Source organism: Nerophis lumbriciformis, linkage group LG22 (assembly GCF_033978685.3).
Source record: "Nerophis lumbriciformis linkage group LG22, RoL_Nlum_v2.1, whole genome shotgun sequence".
Classification (NCBI taxonomy): Eukaryota; Metazoa; Chordata; class Actinopteri; order Syngnathiformes; family Syngnathidae; genus Nerophis; species Nerophis lumbriciformis.
In genome coordinates, this window is record NC_084569.2 from 860187 (window position 1) to 877500 (window position 17314).

The 17314-nt window shown below is 45.2% G+C and overlaps 1 protein-coding gene across 1 annotated transcript in view; it reads right to left on the reverse strand.

Annotated features, from left to right (window-relative positions):
* Positions 1–900: 900 nt before the first annotated feature.
* Positions 901–17314, reverse strand: part of LOC140679721 (cerebellar degeneration-related protein 2-like) — an 18334-nt gene continuing 1920 nt past the window's right edge. Inside the window, exons 2-7 of the mRNA XM_072915742.1 lie at positions 15353–15465; positions 12727–12875; positions 11874–12053; positions 6990–7277; positions 6701–6929; positions 901–1462 (exon numbers count right to left, since the gene is read on the reverse strand). Coding sequence (XP_072771843.1) covers positions 1202–1462; positions 6701–6929; positions 6990–7277; positions 11874–12053; positions 12727–12875; positions 15353–15465 — 1220 coding nt within the window. The 3' untranslated portion in view covers positions 901–1201. The remainder of the gene's footprint in view (positions 1463–6700; positions 6930–6989; positions 7278–11873; positions 12054–12726; positions 12876–15352; positions 15466–17314) is intronic.

A 17314-nucleotide genomic window follows, 5' to 3' on the forward strand; every position in this document is an offset into this window, starting at 1 on the left:
AGAGTGGACCGACACCAGCAGATGACATGGCACCCCAAACCATCACCCAACCATGCAAATTTTGCATTTCCTTTGGAAATCGAGGTCCCAGAGTCTGGAGGAAGACAGGAGAGGCACAGGATCCACGTTGCCTGAAGTCTAGTGTAAAGTTTCCACCATCAGTGATGGTTTGGGGTGCCATGTCATCTGCTGGTGTCGGTCCACTCTGTTTCCTGAGATCCAGGGTCAACGCAGCCGTCTACCAGCAAGTTTTAGAGCACTTCATGCTTCCTGCTGCTGACCTGCTCTATGGAGATGGAGATTTCAAGTTCCAACAGGACTTGGCGCCTGCACACAGCGCAAAATCTACCCGTGCCTGGTTTACGGACCATGGTATTTCTGTTCTAAATTGGCCCGCCAACTCCCCTGACCTTAGCCCCATAGAAAATCTGTGGGGTATTGTGAAAAGGAAGATGCAGAATGCCAGACCCAAAAACGCAGAAGAGTTGAAGGCCACTATCAGAGCAACCTGGGCTCTCATAACACCTGAGCAGTGCCAGAAACTCATCGACTCCATGCCACGCCGCATTAACGCAGTAATTGAGGCAAAAGGAGCTCCAACCAAGTATTGAGTATTGTACATGCTCATATTTTTCATTTTCATACTTTTCAGTTGGCCAACATTTCTAAAAATCCCTTTTTTGTATTAGCCTTAAGTAATATTCTAATTTTGTGACACACGGAATTTTGGATTTTCATTTGTTGCCACTTCAAATCATCAAAATTAAATGAAATAAACATTTGAATGCATCAGTCTGTGTGCAATGAATAAATATAATGTACAAGTTACACCTTTTGAATGCAATTACTGAAATAAATCAAGTTTTTCAAAATATTCTAATTTACTGGCTTTTACCTGTATGTTAACCATCAAGTCTGTTCTTATACTTTTTCATCCTATTATGACATTTCAACATTCTTTTTTTGCATACATCCAAATACTGTAGAGACTTGAACACTTATGCATGCACGTAATACTTGCAGATTTGCAGTTACGTGTCATATTTGAACCATTTCATTACGACATACAAACAAAAAGCATCAGTGTTGACTGACCAAAGCAAAGTGGCATTTACATTAAAAAAAACACACACACACACACATTGTACACGTACACACACACACACACACACACACACTTCCAGGATGAGGACTGATACAATCACATACTAACAGAAGTGTCTCTGACTAAAAGTCTGTTGTCCTGCAGGTCGTCTTTGGTCTTCTGGATGCAGGTGAAGATCTCCTTGAAGAGAACTTTGTACTCCGGCTCCTCTGACACCGCCATGAAGCCTCTGGCCGAGCTCGCCGGTCGTCGACAGGTTCCATCGCCGACTGGGGGTCTACAGGACGTCTGGACGGACTTGTGGGTGAGTCCCTCGCTTGCTTGCTGACACCTCTGTAGGAGCTGGTCATATTTCACCTAAACAACATGCACATCACACCTTTTATACTTCAAATTATTGCTTAGTGGTTAGAGTGTCCGCCCTGAGATGGGTAGGTTGTGAGTTCAAACCCCGGCCGAGTCATACCAAAGACTATAAAAATGGGAGCCATTACCTCCCTCAGGGCCGGCCCGTGGCATAGGCCGTATAGGCAAATGCTAAGGGCGCCGTCCATCAGGGGGCGCCATGCCAGTGCCACAAATGTTGGAGAAAAAAAAAAAAAAAGTTGTTACTATTATTTCTAAATACAAAAAATAATCCCACGTTAATTAAAATGCAAAGTAAAGCCTATTTAATAGAAATATTATTTGTTACAACATTACGCCCCCCCCGCCCCCTCCCTTCCCGTATCATGACTCTTTTTGGACGTCACCACATCAAAAAATCAACACAAGATGTCAAAACGGCCAAAACTGTCAGGTGCCCAGGGAAGAAAAAAGAGAAAAGAAGAGGAGGAGAAACGAGAAAAAGACAGAGGTAGCAGGTAGGTAACGTTAGCCTACATGAAATTATTTGTCTGTTACAGAATGTGATAGTAACCTGGCTTTTTAGCATTAAGCTAATGTTACATGATTCGGCAATTGCTAATCAATAAATAGCTAGTTCTGTTTTAACGTCGGGTTAATATTGTGGAGGGCGCTAAATTGTTATGGAAAATAATAATGTAACGTTAGGTAATTACAGTACTCCCACCTTACATTCCTCAGGGACATTTGTATTAGATCTTTTAAGCAGGTGTTTTTTGTTTACATTGTTATTGCCTTCTGGTTAGCTAATGTTTGCCCTGCAGGTAATAGTCACTTTTCCACCCCTTTATATATTAGGTATAGTTGTAAGCCTAGTTGTTAAAGTGCACATCATTAATGTTAATTAAGCAATATGTATGTAAAAAATATTGTATTTCATATATTCATTTTTTATTTTTTGCATTCATTTATTTATTCATATTTTTTTTATCTTGTTAACTATTCTGATTGTTAATTTGCTTTCTTTAAGTAAAAAAAAGGTCAAAGACAAAGCTATTCGGTTTCTTGTGAGTATATACACTTTACTGCCGATGTGGGGGGGCGCCACCTAAAATCTTGCCTAGGGCGCCAGATTGGCGCCCTAGGCATGACCTCCCTGCTTGGCACTCAGCATCAAAGGTTGGAATTGGGGGTTAAATCACCAAAAATGATTCCCGGGCGTGGCCAGCGCTGCTGCTCACTGCTCCCCTCACCTCCCAGGGGGTGATCAAGGGTGATGGGTCAAATGCAGAGGACACATTTCACCACACCTAGTGTGTGTGTGTGTGTGTGATAGAGATGCGCGGTTTGCGGACACAACCGCGGAGTCCACGGATTATCCGCGGGTCGGGCGGTTGAAATAAAAAAAAATTAGATTTTAAATAGATTCAGGCGGGCGGCAGTTAAACCAATTGGGAAATATATATACATAGTTAAATGTTGTTACCCACATACGAAAAACGAGCAGGCACCTGCTGCATATGCCACAACAGAAGAAGAAGAAAAAAAAAGAGATGGCAACGCCGGCAGCAAACGTGGTACGCGACAAACTAAAAAAGGGAATACTAAAGACCAGGGGAAAAAAAGGCCAGAAAAGTTCAGCGTGGACTCGTTTTTATGAGGTTGTAAATCAGGATGATAGTAATGCTGGCTACGTGATTTGCAAGAGCTGCGACGCTGTTTATGTCTACGACAGTCACAAAACCGGGACATCTAACATGGTGCATCACATTTGTGCAAAACCCCGAACCTCCACAAACACCCTGAGCATGAGCAGTTTCGTCCGCCGTGATCCCAGAAGAGTGCCACAGGATGTTAAAACAAGATAGAACGCAGCTGCCTGCAGCAGTTTGAGTGGCGCGAGCGCGCTTGGAGGTGCGCTCAGCGCGGATCCCAGATGATTGCGCACTGGTGTGCGTCTGGGCCGTGACAGCGTGGCACGCATTGAATGTCTCTGCTGCATTGGATCAGTCTCCTTTCTTTAACAGGCAAAAGCTTTATAACCTCACTAATGCCTTGCATCGTCTATATTAGATATATAACAACGGGCAGGTGCGGGCGGGTGCGGTTTTGATTAAATGTTAGTTTGGGTGCTTGGCGGATGGGTGACGACTTTTGTGATGCGGTTGCGGATGAAATAATTGCCTATCCGCGCATCTCTAGTGTGTGACTATCATTGGTACTTTACGTAGAGTCAACAAAGACTGACTGACAGTCCACGGGGCGGTATAGCTCGGTTGGTAGAGTGGCCGTGCCAGCAACGTGAGGGTTCCAGGTTCGATCCCCGCTTCTGTCATTCTAGTCACTGCTGTTGTGTCCTTGGGCAAGACACTTTACCCACCTGCTCCCAGTGCCACCCACACTGCTTTAAATGTAACTTAGATATTGGCTTTCACTATGTAAAGTGCTTGGAGTCACTAGAGAAAAGCGCTATATAAATATAATTCACCACCACCTCACAGTCTAATGTTTGTCATCCAAGTGCAATAGCATGACAATACATCCAGTATTTCTCCGCCGTAAAGTTCAACTCAAAATAAATGTTCAGTTCAAATGTTCAACCTGTGAATCCAAGCCCTACATTTCAACAAGTATCAGTTTAAAACATGTGAAATGCTCAAAACTCCACTTACTTAAGCGCCAGTTCAGCATGTGAATGTGTAGTGATTTATATTTATGTAGATTCGGGGGCCACATTTAGAGAAAAGAATGTGTTTGGGGGGCCAAGGTGTATGTGTGTATAAATGATGTATACTGGAGGTAGCAGGGGTGTATATTGTAGCGTCCAGGAAGAGTTAGTGCTGCAAAGGGTTCTGGGTATTTGTTCTGTTGTGTTACTATGCGGATGTTCTCCCAAAATGTTTGTCATTCTTGTTTGGTGTGGGTTCACAGTGTGGCGTATATTTCTAACAGTGTTAAAGTTGTTTATACGGCCACTCTCAGTGTAAACTGTATCGCTGTTGATGAAGTATGAATTGCATTTACGTGAGTGTGCGTACAGAAGCCGCTCATATTTTGTGACTGGGCGGGTACGTTGTTAGAATGGATGAAAAGCGGACGTTTAAAAGCAGTGCCTGTAAGACACGCCCCCAAGACTGTGGAATACGAGATATAATGACTGATGAACACCATCGTTCGATAATGAAGGTTGCCTCAGCTCAAAGCCTGAGCCTTGACATTAATGAACTAGCATCCAAGAAAAGATGTCAGGTATCTGGCTTGGGCACATCAGATTAGATCAGTGTGCAGTTTAAAGTCCTGAATGGTTGGTTTATTCATTATTTCATTTTCTAATTTATTATTAGCCTGTGGAAAAAGTTAATGTTGATATTTACCTCAGAAGGCTGCAAATAGAAAAGAGGCATTCAATTTTTATTTAAATTGTATTTGATATGCCATTGATATTTTCTAATTATTATTATTATTATTATTTGAAACTGGATTTTGCATGTCACTATAAAGTTCTATAAGCCTTGCTTGTTCAATATTCAATGCAAAACTTGTTTGGGTCTATTAAAAGGTTAATTGTTCAAACTTGGCCCGCGGCTTTGTTCAGTTTGAGTTTGCCCTGCTTTAGAGGAATGGATAGACTAGACTAGACTAAACTTAGTCTAGTCTAAGTCTAAAAGGTGCTGTCCACGCATGTGGCCACAAAGCCTTTAGAGGTTTTAATTAACAGGCCGTATTTTGCCCAGGTCTGACCTAGTGACTCAAAGTCCTTTACATAGTGAAAGCCATGGTCTAGCAGTGTGGGTGGCACTGGGGGAAGGTGTGTGGGTGGTAAAGCAGTGTGGGTGGCACTGGGGGAAGGTGTGTGGGTGGTAAAGCAGTGTGGGTGGCACTGGGGGAAGGTGTGTGGGTGGTAAAGCAGTGTGGGTGGCACTGGGGGAAGGTGGGTGGGTGGTAAAGCAGTGTGGGTGGCACTGGGGGTAGGTGTGTGGGTGGTAAAGCAGTGTGAGTGGCACTGGGGGAAGGTAAGTGGGTGGTAAAGCAGTGTGGGTGGCACTGGGGCAGAGGTGTGTGGGTGGTAAAGCAGTGTGGGTGGCACTGGGGGTCGGTGAGTGGGTGGTATAGCAGTGTGGGTGGCACTGGGAGCAGGTGTGTGGGTGGTAAAGCAGTGTGGGTGGAAATGGGGTAAGGTGTGTGTTGGTGGTAAAGCAGTGTGGGTGGCACTGGGGTAAGGTGTGTGTGGGTGGTAAAGCAGTGTGGGTGGCACTGGGGGTCGGTGAGTGGGTGGTATAGCAGTGTGGGTGGCACTGGGAGCAGGTGTGTGGGTGGTAAAGCAGTGTGGGTGGAAATGGGGTATGGTGTGTGTTGGTGGTAAAGCAGTGTGGGTGGCACTGGGGTAAGGTGTGTGTGGGTGGTAAAGCAGTGTGGGTGGCACTGGGGAAAGGTGTGTGTGGGTGGAAAAGCAGTGTGGGTGGCACTGGGGGAAGGTGTGTGTGGGTGGTAAAGCAGTGTGGGTGGCACTGGGGGTAGGTGGGTGGGTGATAAAGCAGTGTGGGTGGCACTGGGGGAAGGTGGGTGGGTGGTAAAGCGGTGTGGGTGGCACTGGGGCAAAGTGTGTGTGGGTGGTAAAGCAGTGTGGGTGGAACTGGGGATAGGTGAGTGGGTGGTAATGCAGTGTGGGTGGCACTGGGGAAAGGTGAGTGGGTGCTATAGCAGTGTGGGTGGCACTGGGGCAGAGGTGTGTGGGTGGTAAAGCAGTGTGGGTGGCACTGGGGGTAGGTGAGTGGGTGGTATAGCAGTGTGGGTGGCACTGGGAGCAGGTGTGTGGGTGGTAAAGCAGTGTGGGTGGCACTGGGGGAAGGTGAGTGGGTGGTAAAGCAGTGTGGGTGGCACTGGAAGAAGGTGTGTGGGTGGTAAAGCAGTGTGGGTGGCACTGGGGAAGAGGTGTGTGGGTGGTAAAGCAGTGTGGGTGGCACTGGGGGAAGGAGGGTGGGTGGTAAAGCAGTGTGGGTGGCACTGTGGGAAGGTGGGTGGGTGGTAAAGCAGTGTGGGTGGCACTGGGAAAAGGTGGGTGGGTGGTAAAGCAGTGTGGGTGACACTGGGGGAGGGTGGGTGGGTGGTAAAGCAGTGTGGGTGGCACTGGGGGAGTGTGGGTCAAGCATCTTGCCCAAGGACACAACAGCAGTGACTAGGATGGCGGAAGCGGGTATCAAACCAGGAACCCTCAAGTTGCCGTCACGGCACGTTGTCCCTCCTACTGACCTGCAGTGCGTTGTACTGTGCGTCCACCTCATTGAGGAGAGAGATGCCCCTCCGCTTCACCACCTCCGCTCGCCTCACGCACATCCTGTCATGGTCGTCCATGTTCGCCTCCCTCGCAGAGACCTCGCCGTCGCGTCCCGCCTCCTCCGTTTCAACCTGACCGTCTTCGGGTTTTTCCTCCGGGGTGAAGACGACGGCGTCAGGCGGCGGCATCTCCCGGGGGGGCGTCCTGGTGCAGGTAGAATCAGAGAGTGCATATAATGACTTAAGGTGTGTGCGTGGTGCTCACCTGGCGGCACAGTCGGCACGCCACAGGAGCCTCAGGTGCTCCACTTGGGCCTGCAGGGTGGTCTGCTTGGCAGGACACGCCTGCAGCTGCACCAGATGTTGCTCCAGGCCTCGCTTCTCTTGGCTCGTCAGCTCCTTCTCACGCTCCACCGCCTCCCTCATACCCGTCTCAGCAGCTAACTGAGCCTTGAGAGTCTGGAGCGAGCGGAGAAGAGCGGCGTGCTCCTCTTCTGTCTCGCCATCAGACCACCCAAAGTCCTTTATTTGTCTCCTGTTGCCAGAGACACACCTGAACCGAGGACAAAAAAAAAACAGAACATTATTGTCACGATACATGTTGGAATTATGCACTCACGCAACCCCAGACCATGATGCTACCACCCCAGACCATGATGCTACCACCCCAGACCATGATGCTACCACCCCAGACCATGATGCTACCACCCAGACCATGATGCTACCACCCCAGACCATGATGCTACCACCCCAGACCATGATGCTACCACCCCAGACCATGATTCTACCACCCCAGACCATGATGATACTACCCCAGACCATGATGATACCACCCCAGACCATGATGCTACCACCCCAGACCATGATGCTACCACCCCAGACCATGATGCTACCACCCCCAGACCATGATGCTACCACCCCAGACCATGATGCTACCACCCCCAGACCATGATGCTACCACCCCAGACCATGATGCTACCACCCCAGACCATGATGCTACCACCCCCAGACCATGATGCTACCACCCCCTGACCATGATCCTACCACCCCAGACCATGATGCTACAACCCCAGACCATGATGCTACCACCCCAGACCATGATGCTACCACCCCAGACCATGATGCTACCACCCAGACCATGATGCTACCACCCCAGACCATGATGCTACCACCCCCAGACCATGATGCTACCACCCCAGACCATGATTCTACCACCCCAGACCATGATGTTACCACCCCAGACCATGATGCTACCACCCCAGACCATGATGCTACCACCCCAGACCATGATGCTACCACCCAGACCATGATGCTACCACCCAGACCATGATGCTACCACCCCAGACCATGATGCTACCACCCCCAGACCATGATGCTACCACCCCAGACCATGATGCTACCACCCCAGACCATGATGCTACCACCCCAGACCATGATGCTACCACCCCAGACCATGATGCTACCACCCCAGACCATAATGCTACCACCCCAGACCATGATGCTACAACCCCCAGACCATGATACTACCACCCCAGACCTTGATGCTACCACCCCAGACCATGATGCTACCACCCCCAGACCATTATGCTACCACCCCGGACCATGATGCTACCACCCCAAGCTTGACTGTGGACTGCACACCATTATCTAGCTACTCACTAGTGTTTATATAACTATGCTACCTGTCATGGTGCAAGTGGTAGATATAACTATGCTATCTGTCCTGGTGCAAGTGTGGTATATATAACTATACTACCTGTCATGGTGCAAGTGGTAGATATAACTATGCTACCTGTCATGGTGCAAGTGGTGGATATAACTATGCTATCTGTCCTGGTGCAAGTGTGGTAGATATAACTATACTACCTGTCATGGTGCAAGTGGTAGATATAACTATGCTACATGTCATGGTGCAAGTGGTAGATATAACTATGCTACCTGTCATGGTGCAAGTGGTAGATATGACTATGCTACCTGTCCTGGTGCAAGTGGTAGATATAACTATGCTACATGTCATGGTGCAAGTGGTAGATATAACTATGCTACCTGTCATGGTGCAAGTGGTAGATATAACTATGCTACCTGTCATGGTGCAAGTGGTAGATATAACTATGCTACCTGTCACGGTGCAAGTGGTAGATATAACTATGCTACCTGTCACGGTGCAAGTGGTAGATATAACTATGCTACCTGTCCTGGTGCAAGTGGTAGATATAACTATGCTACCTGTCCTGGTGTAAGTGGTAGATATAACTATGCTACCTGTCATGGTGCAAGTGGTAGATATAACTACCGTATGCTACCTGTCCTGGTGCAAGTGGTAGATATAACTATGCTACCTGTCATGGTGCAAGTGGTAGATATAACTATGCTACCTGTCCTGGTGCAAGTGGTAGATATAACTATGCTACCTGTCCTGGTGCAAGTATGGTAGATATAACTATGCTACCTGTCATGGTGCAAGTGGTAGATATGACTATGCTACCTGTCATGGTGCGAGTGGTAGATATAACTATGCTACCTGTCATGGTGCAAGTCATAGATATAACTATGCTACCGGTCATGGTGCAAGTGGTAGATATAACTATGCTACCTGTCATGGTGCAAGTGGTAGATATAACTAGGCTACCTGTCATGGTGCAAGTCATAGATATAACTATGCTACCGGTCATGGTGCAAGTGGTAGATATAACTATGCTACCTGTCATGGTGCAAGTGGTAGATATAACTATGCTACCTGTCATGTTGCAAGTAGTAGATATAACTATGCTACCTGTCCTGGTGCAAGTGGTAGATATAACTATGCTACCTGTCATGATGCAAGTAGTAGATATAACTATGCTACCTGTCCTGGTGCAAGTGGTAGATATAACTATGCTACCTGTCATGGTGCAAGTGGTAGATATAACTATGCTACCTGTCCTGGTGCAAGTGGTAGATATAACTATGCTACATGTCATGGTGCAAGTGGTAGATATAACTATGCTACCTGTCTTGGTGTAAGTGGTAGATATAACTATGCTACCTGTCCTGGTGCAAGTGGTAGATATAACTATGCTACCTGTCATGGTGCAAGTGGTAGATATAACTATGCTACCTGTCATGGTGCAAGTGGTAGATATAACTATGCTACCTGTCATGGTGCAAGTGGTAGATATAACTATGCTACCTGTCCTGGTGCAAGTGGTAGATATAACTATGCTACCTGTCATGGTGCAAGTGGTAGATATAACTATGTTACCTGTCATGGTGCAAGTGGTAGATATAACTATGCTACATGTCATGGTGCAAGTGGTAGATATAACTATGCTACCTGTCATGGTGCAAGTGGTAGATATAACTATGCTACCTGTCACGGTGCAAGTGGTAGATATAACTATGCTACCTGTCATGGTGCAAGTGGTAGATATAACTATGCTACCTGTCATGGTGCAAGTGGTAGATATAACTATGCTACCTGTCATGGTGCAAGTGGTAGATATAACTATGCTACCTGTCATGGTGCAAGTGGTAGATATAACTATGCTACATGTCATGGTGCAAGTGGTAGATATAACTATGCTACCTGTCATGGTGCAAGTGGTAGATATAACTATGCTACCTGTCACGGTGCAAGTGGTAGATATAACTATGCTACCTGTCACGGTGCAAGTGGTAGATATAACTATGCTACCTGTCCTGGTGCAAGTGGTAGATATGACTATGCTACATGTCATGGTGCAAGTGGTAGATATAACTATGCTACCTGTCACAGTGCAAGTGGTAGATATAACTATGCTACCTGTCCTGGTGCATGTGGTAGATATAACTATGCTACATGTCATGGTGCAAGTCATAGATATAACTATGCTACCGGTCATGGTGCAAGTGGTAGATATAACTATGCTACCTGTCATGGTGCAAGTGGTAGATATAACTATGCTACCTGTCCTGGTGCAAGTGGTAGATATAACTATGCTACCTGTCATGGTGCAAGTGGTAGATATAACTATGCTACCTGTCCTGGTGCAAGTGGTAGATATAACTATGCTACCTGTCATGATGCAAGTAGTAGATATAACTATGCTACCTGTCCTGGTGCAAGTGGTAGATATAACTATGCTACATGTCATGGTGCAAGTGGTAGATATAACTATGCTACCTGTCTTGGTGTAAGTGGTAGATATAACTATGCTACCTGTCCTGGTGCAAGTGGTAGATATAACTATGCTACCTGTCATGGTGCAAGTGGTAGATATAACTATGCTACCTGTCATGGTGCAAGTGGTAGATATAACTATGCTACCTGTCATGGTGCAAGTGGTAGATATAACTATGCTACCTGTCACAGTGCAAGTGGTAGATATAACTATGCTACCTGTCATGGTGCAAGTGGTAGATATAACTATGCTACCTGTCATGGTGCAAGTGGTAGATATAACTATGCTACCTGTCATGGTGCAAGTGGTAGATATAACTATGCTACCTGTCATGGTGCAAGTGGTAGATATAACTATGCTACATGTCATGGTGCAAGTGGTAGATATAACTATGCTACCTGTCATGGTGCAAGTGGTAGATATAACTATGCTACCTGTCACGGTGCAAGTGGTAGATATAACTATGCTACCTGTCACGGTGCAAGTGGTAGATATAACTATGCTACCTGTCCTGGTGCAAGTGGTAGATATGACTATGCTACCTGTCATGGTGCAAGTGGTAGATATAACTATGCTACCTGTCATGGTGCAAGTGGTAGATATAACTATGCTACATGTCATGGTGCAAGTGGTAGATATAACTATGCTACCTGTCACAGTGCAAGTGGTAGATATAACTATGCTACCTGTCCTGGTGCATGTGGTAGATATAACTATGCTACATGTCATGGTGCAAGTGGTAGATATAACTATGCTACCTGTCCTGGTGCAAGTGGTAGATATAACTATGCTACCTGTCATGGTGCAAGTGGTAGATATAACTATGCTACCTGTCACGGTGCAAGTGGTAGATATAACTATGCTACCTGTCACGGTGCAAGTGGTAGATATAACTATGCTACCTGTCCTGGTGCAAGTGGTAGATATGACTATGCTACCTGTCATGGTGCAAGTGGTAGATATAACTATGCTACCTGTCATGGTGCAAGTGGTAGATATAACTATGCTACCTGTCATGGTGCAAGTCGTAGAGCTCCTTCAGACAAGAAACACTCTGAGCTCCCAAGCTGCGTCGTTGTTCTGTGTTGGTCTCATGTTTGTTTCGCTCCACCTGGGCGGACATGAGCGCCTCCACCTGGTTGTGCAGGTCCTCCATGTGGGTTTGTAGCACGTCTGTTGACTCGGTTAAACTGCAAAGAAGTCAGAAAGCCAGTGTTGGAATAATTGTTTGTAAGTTATCACAAAAGAAACGTTGTGTTGCATTGTGTTCCTGATAAGAAGATGAATGCTGTCTTTCGAGGCCTAACAAGAGGAAGAATGCTCGTGAAACGCCACTGTGATTTCAACACGGACAGATGGCAGGATCTGCTCAACTTCCAGAGGAACTCTCTTTGAAGTGTTAAACGAACTCTCTTTGAAGTCAACGCTATTTACGACCCGCTGCCCTTTTGAAGCAACTGTGGTCAGGAGACGGGAGGGGTTATCCATTGTCCTCCAACACCTGCCCCAGCTGGATCCAGGAAGAGCCCAAGCCCGAGAAATCCTCTTCTTGGTCTTCAAAGCGACCGAAAACAATGACTGTTTTACATACTTCCCATTCCTGTTGTGACATGTGTTGGTGCGTGAACATTGAACATCTGAATAAAAGAGGAGACGAAAACCTTCTTCGTCAGAGCGTGGTGCAGGACTGTACAGAGAGTGCAGTGGCCATGTCTCTCCTCAATATTGAGTCCAAATTGAATTCTGTCTCTGTTTGATTCCTTGGCTTTTGTCTTGTTTAATAGATGTCCTCAGTGTTTGAACGTGACACCAGACTAATGTCCTGTTTGGTTCAAAGTTAGCATTTCGGATGGCGTCACTGACCTGTGGATCTTGTTGTGGGCCAGGCGGTTGTCCTGCGCCAGTCTCTGGTTTCCCCGTTCCAAATCCCTGGTGGACAGGTCCAGGGTCTCATAAAGTTTGGCGTGCTGGTCGTTCATCTGCCGCAACATCTCCACCTGCTTGGCCAGGTACTGGTGCAACACCAGCCCAAACAATTGGTAGAGCAGCGGTAGACACACTTTATAAGAGATAACAATGCCAGCAGTGTGACTAATCAGTGTTTGCCACACACTCTTTTACGTGTGCTGATCAGTGTTGGGTTAGTTACTGAAAAACAGTAACTAGTTATAGTTACTAGTTACTTCATTTCAAAAGTAACTCAGTTACTAACTCAGTTACTTACACCAAAAAGTAATGCGTTACTGTGAAAAGTAACAATTTAGTTACTTCTTTTTTTTTTTAAAGCTCCAATTAATGCCCTTTTAGCCTTCATGTCAGTACTGTTATTGCACTGGAGAATAATACAATGTGTTGATCAACTTGACATGCATTTGCATCACTGAACTCTGAAAGCAATGTGCTCTACATACAACACACAAAGACAAAGATATGTTACAAAGGCCAGAACAAATTGACAAAACTATTTTAAATAGCTGCAACATAACATACATAAGTAACAAACAGCATAATAACAGCATAGCTGTAAAGCAAGAAAGGCACACACTACATACACAAAGTCTAACCAGGCATTTTTTCCTCAAGAAATTCTGACACAAAATCATGTCTGAAGCCCAGAACACTCGACACATTTCCCCAGTTTTAGTTTAGAGATAAGGAACGATTGGCCTGGCCCACTAGCATCCCTCTTTATGTTTGTGAACTTTATAGTCTATACATTTAGAGTGATGCGTTTACAGCCACACAAAAAGTCGGACAACTCCAACACCACACATAAAGTGTCATTCCAGGTCGTTACTCTATGATTTACCAATCAAATGTGTGCCTATTTTAGTGTCATTTATTAGGAATCTTAATTTATAAATATTAATCATTAAATGCTGTTAATATATTAAATAAATACTAATAAAAATATATTTTTTACAAACAGGAAGTTGCAGGAATGTACACATGATCCCCTGCTTACATCTCATTGTGCAACATGTGAATGTTTTAATGGGAACTAAATGCAATGTCTGAAAGGGCTACAAACTATTTCCAAAGCAGGACCTCCACCCAGACAAACAATACAAGTACACAGCTCATGAAAAACAATATTTGTTGTTATTGTCATTGTAAGTGGGCCTAAACACTTATATTAAAAATGGAAATGACTGCTGTCATTTGATTATAATAATAAGAGAATGTTGTCTGTCTATCTGTGTTGGCCCTGCGATGGGTGGGGACTTTTCCAGGGTGTAAAAAGCCTTCCGCCAGAATGCAGCTGAGATAGGCTCCAGCGACCCCGAAAGGGACAAGCGGTAGAAAATGGATGGATGGATGGAGATGGAACTTGTTATTTAGTCAGGTTTGGGACAGGTGTGCTGCTGGTGTAGCCACAGTGTGCACGTCTAAAGTTGCTCACATGTGCTCCACTGAATGCTCAGGGAGTTTTTGCGTTTGCTCACACACATGAACAATTAGAGGGAACATTGATTGACAGAGTGTGTGTACCTTCAGTGCTGAAGTGTCATTGGAGTCTCTATCTCTCTTTACTAGCTTCGTGGAAGCATGTTGCTTATGTAGCTTGTTTCAGCAGATTTGAATTGCTGTTTTGGGCAGTAGATGGCATCTTTGATCCAAAGCACAATTGACATTTAACTAAAATGTTATTTTCTTTGTGCTCGACAAAAGAAAAGTAGTGAAAATATCTCCATGTTAGCAAACTCGACTTCTGGCTCCGCCATGATCAGACACGCCCCCCCTCTCCTCCCTCCCCACACACCCACACAGAGCGCATGTCTCTCTCTCTTCTCCGGCTTGTGACACAAGAAGAATCAGAACGATGACACAGCAGCGCTCCGGTAAAACACACTTTCTACTACATAAAAAGTAACGTAAAATAACGCAGTAACGCATCATGTAGTAACGGTAACTGAGTTACTGAATATAAAAAAAATAACGCGTTAGATTACTAGTTACCGCCGAAACTAACGGCGTTACAGTAACGCGTTAGTCCCAACACTGGTGGTGATGTATGCCAATCATCTTCCACAACACATTGCCTACAGTATGTGCTTCAAGAGGTAGTCACCTGAAATGGTTTTCACTTCACAAGTGTGCTTTATCAGGATTGATTAGTGGAATTTCTTGCTTTTATCAATTGGGTTGGGACCATCAGTTGTGTTGTGAATGAGAAGGTGTGCCTAAACTGTACTGTAAGTTGTTTTTTGTTTTTTCTCACCTGTTATTTTAAATTTTGAAGACTTAAATAGACTCATAAAGTTAAAAAAAGGAATACGTTGTGTTCCAGCGTACAATGAACTAAAACATATTTGGTGCCCAGAGCTCGGTGGCTCAGACTGCTGGATTAGTGTTTACTCTTTATCCTCTTAAGAAAATGTACACCTCGGTACAGCGGGAAAAACTCTTTCCTCCAGTCTGGTGAATGCTCTCATTCATAACATCACATGTTGGCTTGCTAAGCAGAACAACAACTGCGTCATGTCACCTCCAGCTCCTGCAGCTGCTCCTGGTTGGTGGAGTACATCTGCTGGAGACCCTGCTCCAGCTCGCGGTTGCGGTCCAGGAGGGTTTTCCCGAGCTTGGCGGCCAAATGGAGATCTGTACAAACACAGGAAGGGCACACTTTGAGGAGCAGACAACAACTGGATGTAGAAGACACACATCCTGATGAATCAGGACACTTCCTTGGTTTTGTACAAAGAACCTCAAGCACAAACCCGTAGTCATGTCCTATTATGCTTTTGATGCAAATAGTACTCCCCTCATCCAGGCCACCTACACACAAGTAGTGATACAACACATTCTGCGTGAATGTGCAAAACATAATGTATATCATGGATATTCAACTAAATTGTTCTGGGGGCCACATTTACAGAAACCTTAAAACCAGGGCTCCGGACTTCTCACTTCATGATTGGCTTTGTTTTGTACATTCCAGGGAACCAGTGTCCTCTACAGCAGCCGGGAGCTAATTGCTTTGTAGATGTCGGAAACAGCGGGAGGCAGGGTGCAGGTAAAAAGGTGTCTAATGCTTAAACCAAAAAATAAACAAAAGGTGAGTGCCCCTAAGAAAAGGCATTGAAGCTTAGAGAAGGCTATGCAGAAAACGGATGGCTACGAAATAAACAAAAACAGAATGCTGGACGACAGCAAAGACTTACGTGGAGCAAAGACGGCGTCCACAAAGTACATCCGAACATGACATGACAATCAACAATGTCCCCACAAAGAAGGATAAAAACAACTGGAATATTCTTGATTGCTAAAACAAAGTAGGTGCGGGAAATATCGCTCAAACTGCTCCAGGAAAATACCAAAAAAAGAGAAAAAGCCACCAAAATAGGAGCGCAAGACAAGAAGTAAAACACTACACACAGGAAAACAACAAAAAAGTCCGAATAAGTCAGGGTGTGATGTGACAGGTGGTGACAGTACACCTACTTTGAGACAAGAGCTATAGTGATGCATGCTTGGTTATGCTTTAAAGTCATATCCAACAATTGCGACGACGACTTTTTACTGTCAACTGAGTTTCGTTTTTTTAATGATTTCTACTGGTGGTGTGCCTCCGCATTTTTTCAACGCAAAAAATGTGTCTTGGCTCAAAAAAGGTTGAAAAACACTGAACTAGAAGATACAGTCTGGTGTGCCGTGGGAGATGATCTCATTTCACCTATTTGGGTTAAAAATATGTTTTGCAAAGCAGTAATTATAGTCTGCAAATGATGTGTTGTTGTTGAGTGTCGGTGCTGTCTAGAGCTCGGCAGAATAACTGTGTAATATTCTTCCATATCAGTAGGTGGCAGCAGGTAGTTAATTGCTTTGTAGATGTCGGAAACAGCGGGAGGCAGGGTGCAGGTAAAAAGGTGTCTAATGCTTAAACCAAAAATAAACAAAAGGTGAGTGCCCCTAAGAAAAGGCATTGAAGCTTAGGGAAGGCTATGCAGAACCAAACTAAAACTGAACTGGCTACAAAGTAAACAAAAACAGAATGCTGGACGACAGCAAAGACTTACTGTGGAGCAAAGACGGCGTCCGCAAAGTACATCCGAACATGACATGACAATCAACAATGTCCCCACAAAGAAGGACAAAAACAACTGGAATATTCTTGACTGCTAAAACAAAGTAGGTGCGGGAAATATCGCTCAAAGGAAGACATGAAACTGCTACAGGAAAATACCAAAAAAAGAGAAAAAGCCACCAAAATAGGAGCGCAAGACAAGAACTAAAACACTACACACAGGAAAACGGCAAAAAAGTCCAAATAAGTCAGGGTGTGATGTGACAGGTGGTGACAGTACACCTACTTTGAGACAAGAGCTATAGTGATGCATGCTTGGTTATGCTTTAAAGTCACATCCAACAATTGCGACAACGACTTTTTACTGTCAACTGAGTTTCGTTTTTTAATGATTTCTGCTGCTGGTGTGCACGACCACTCTAC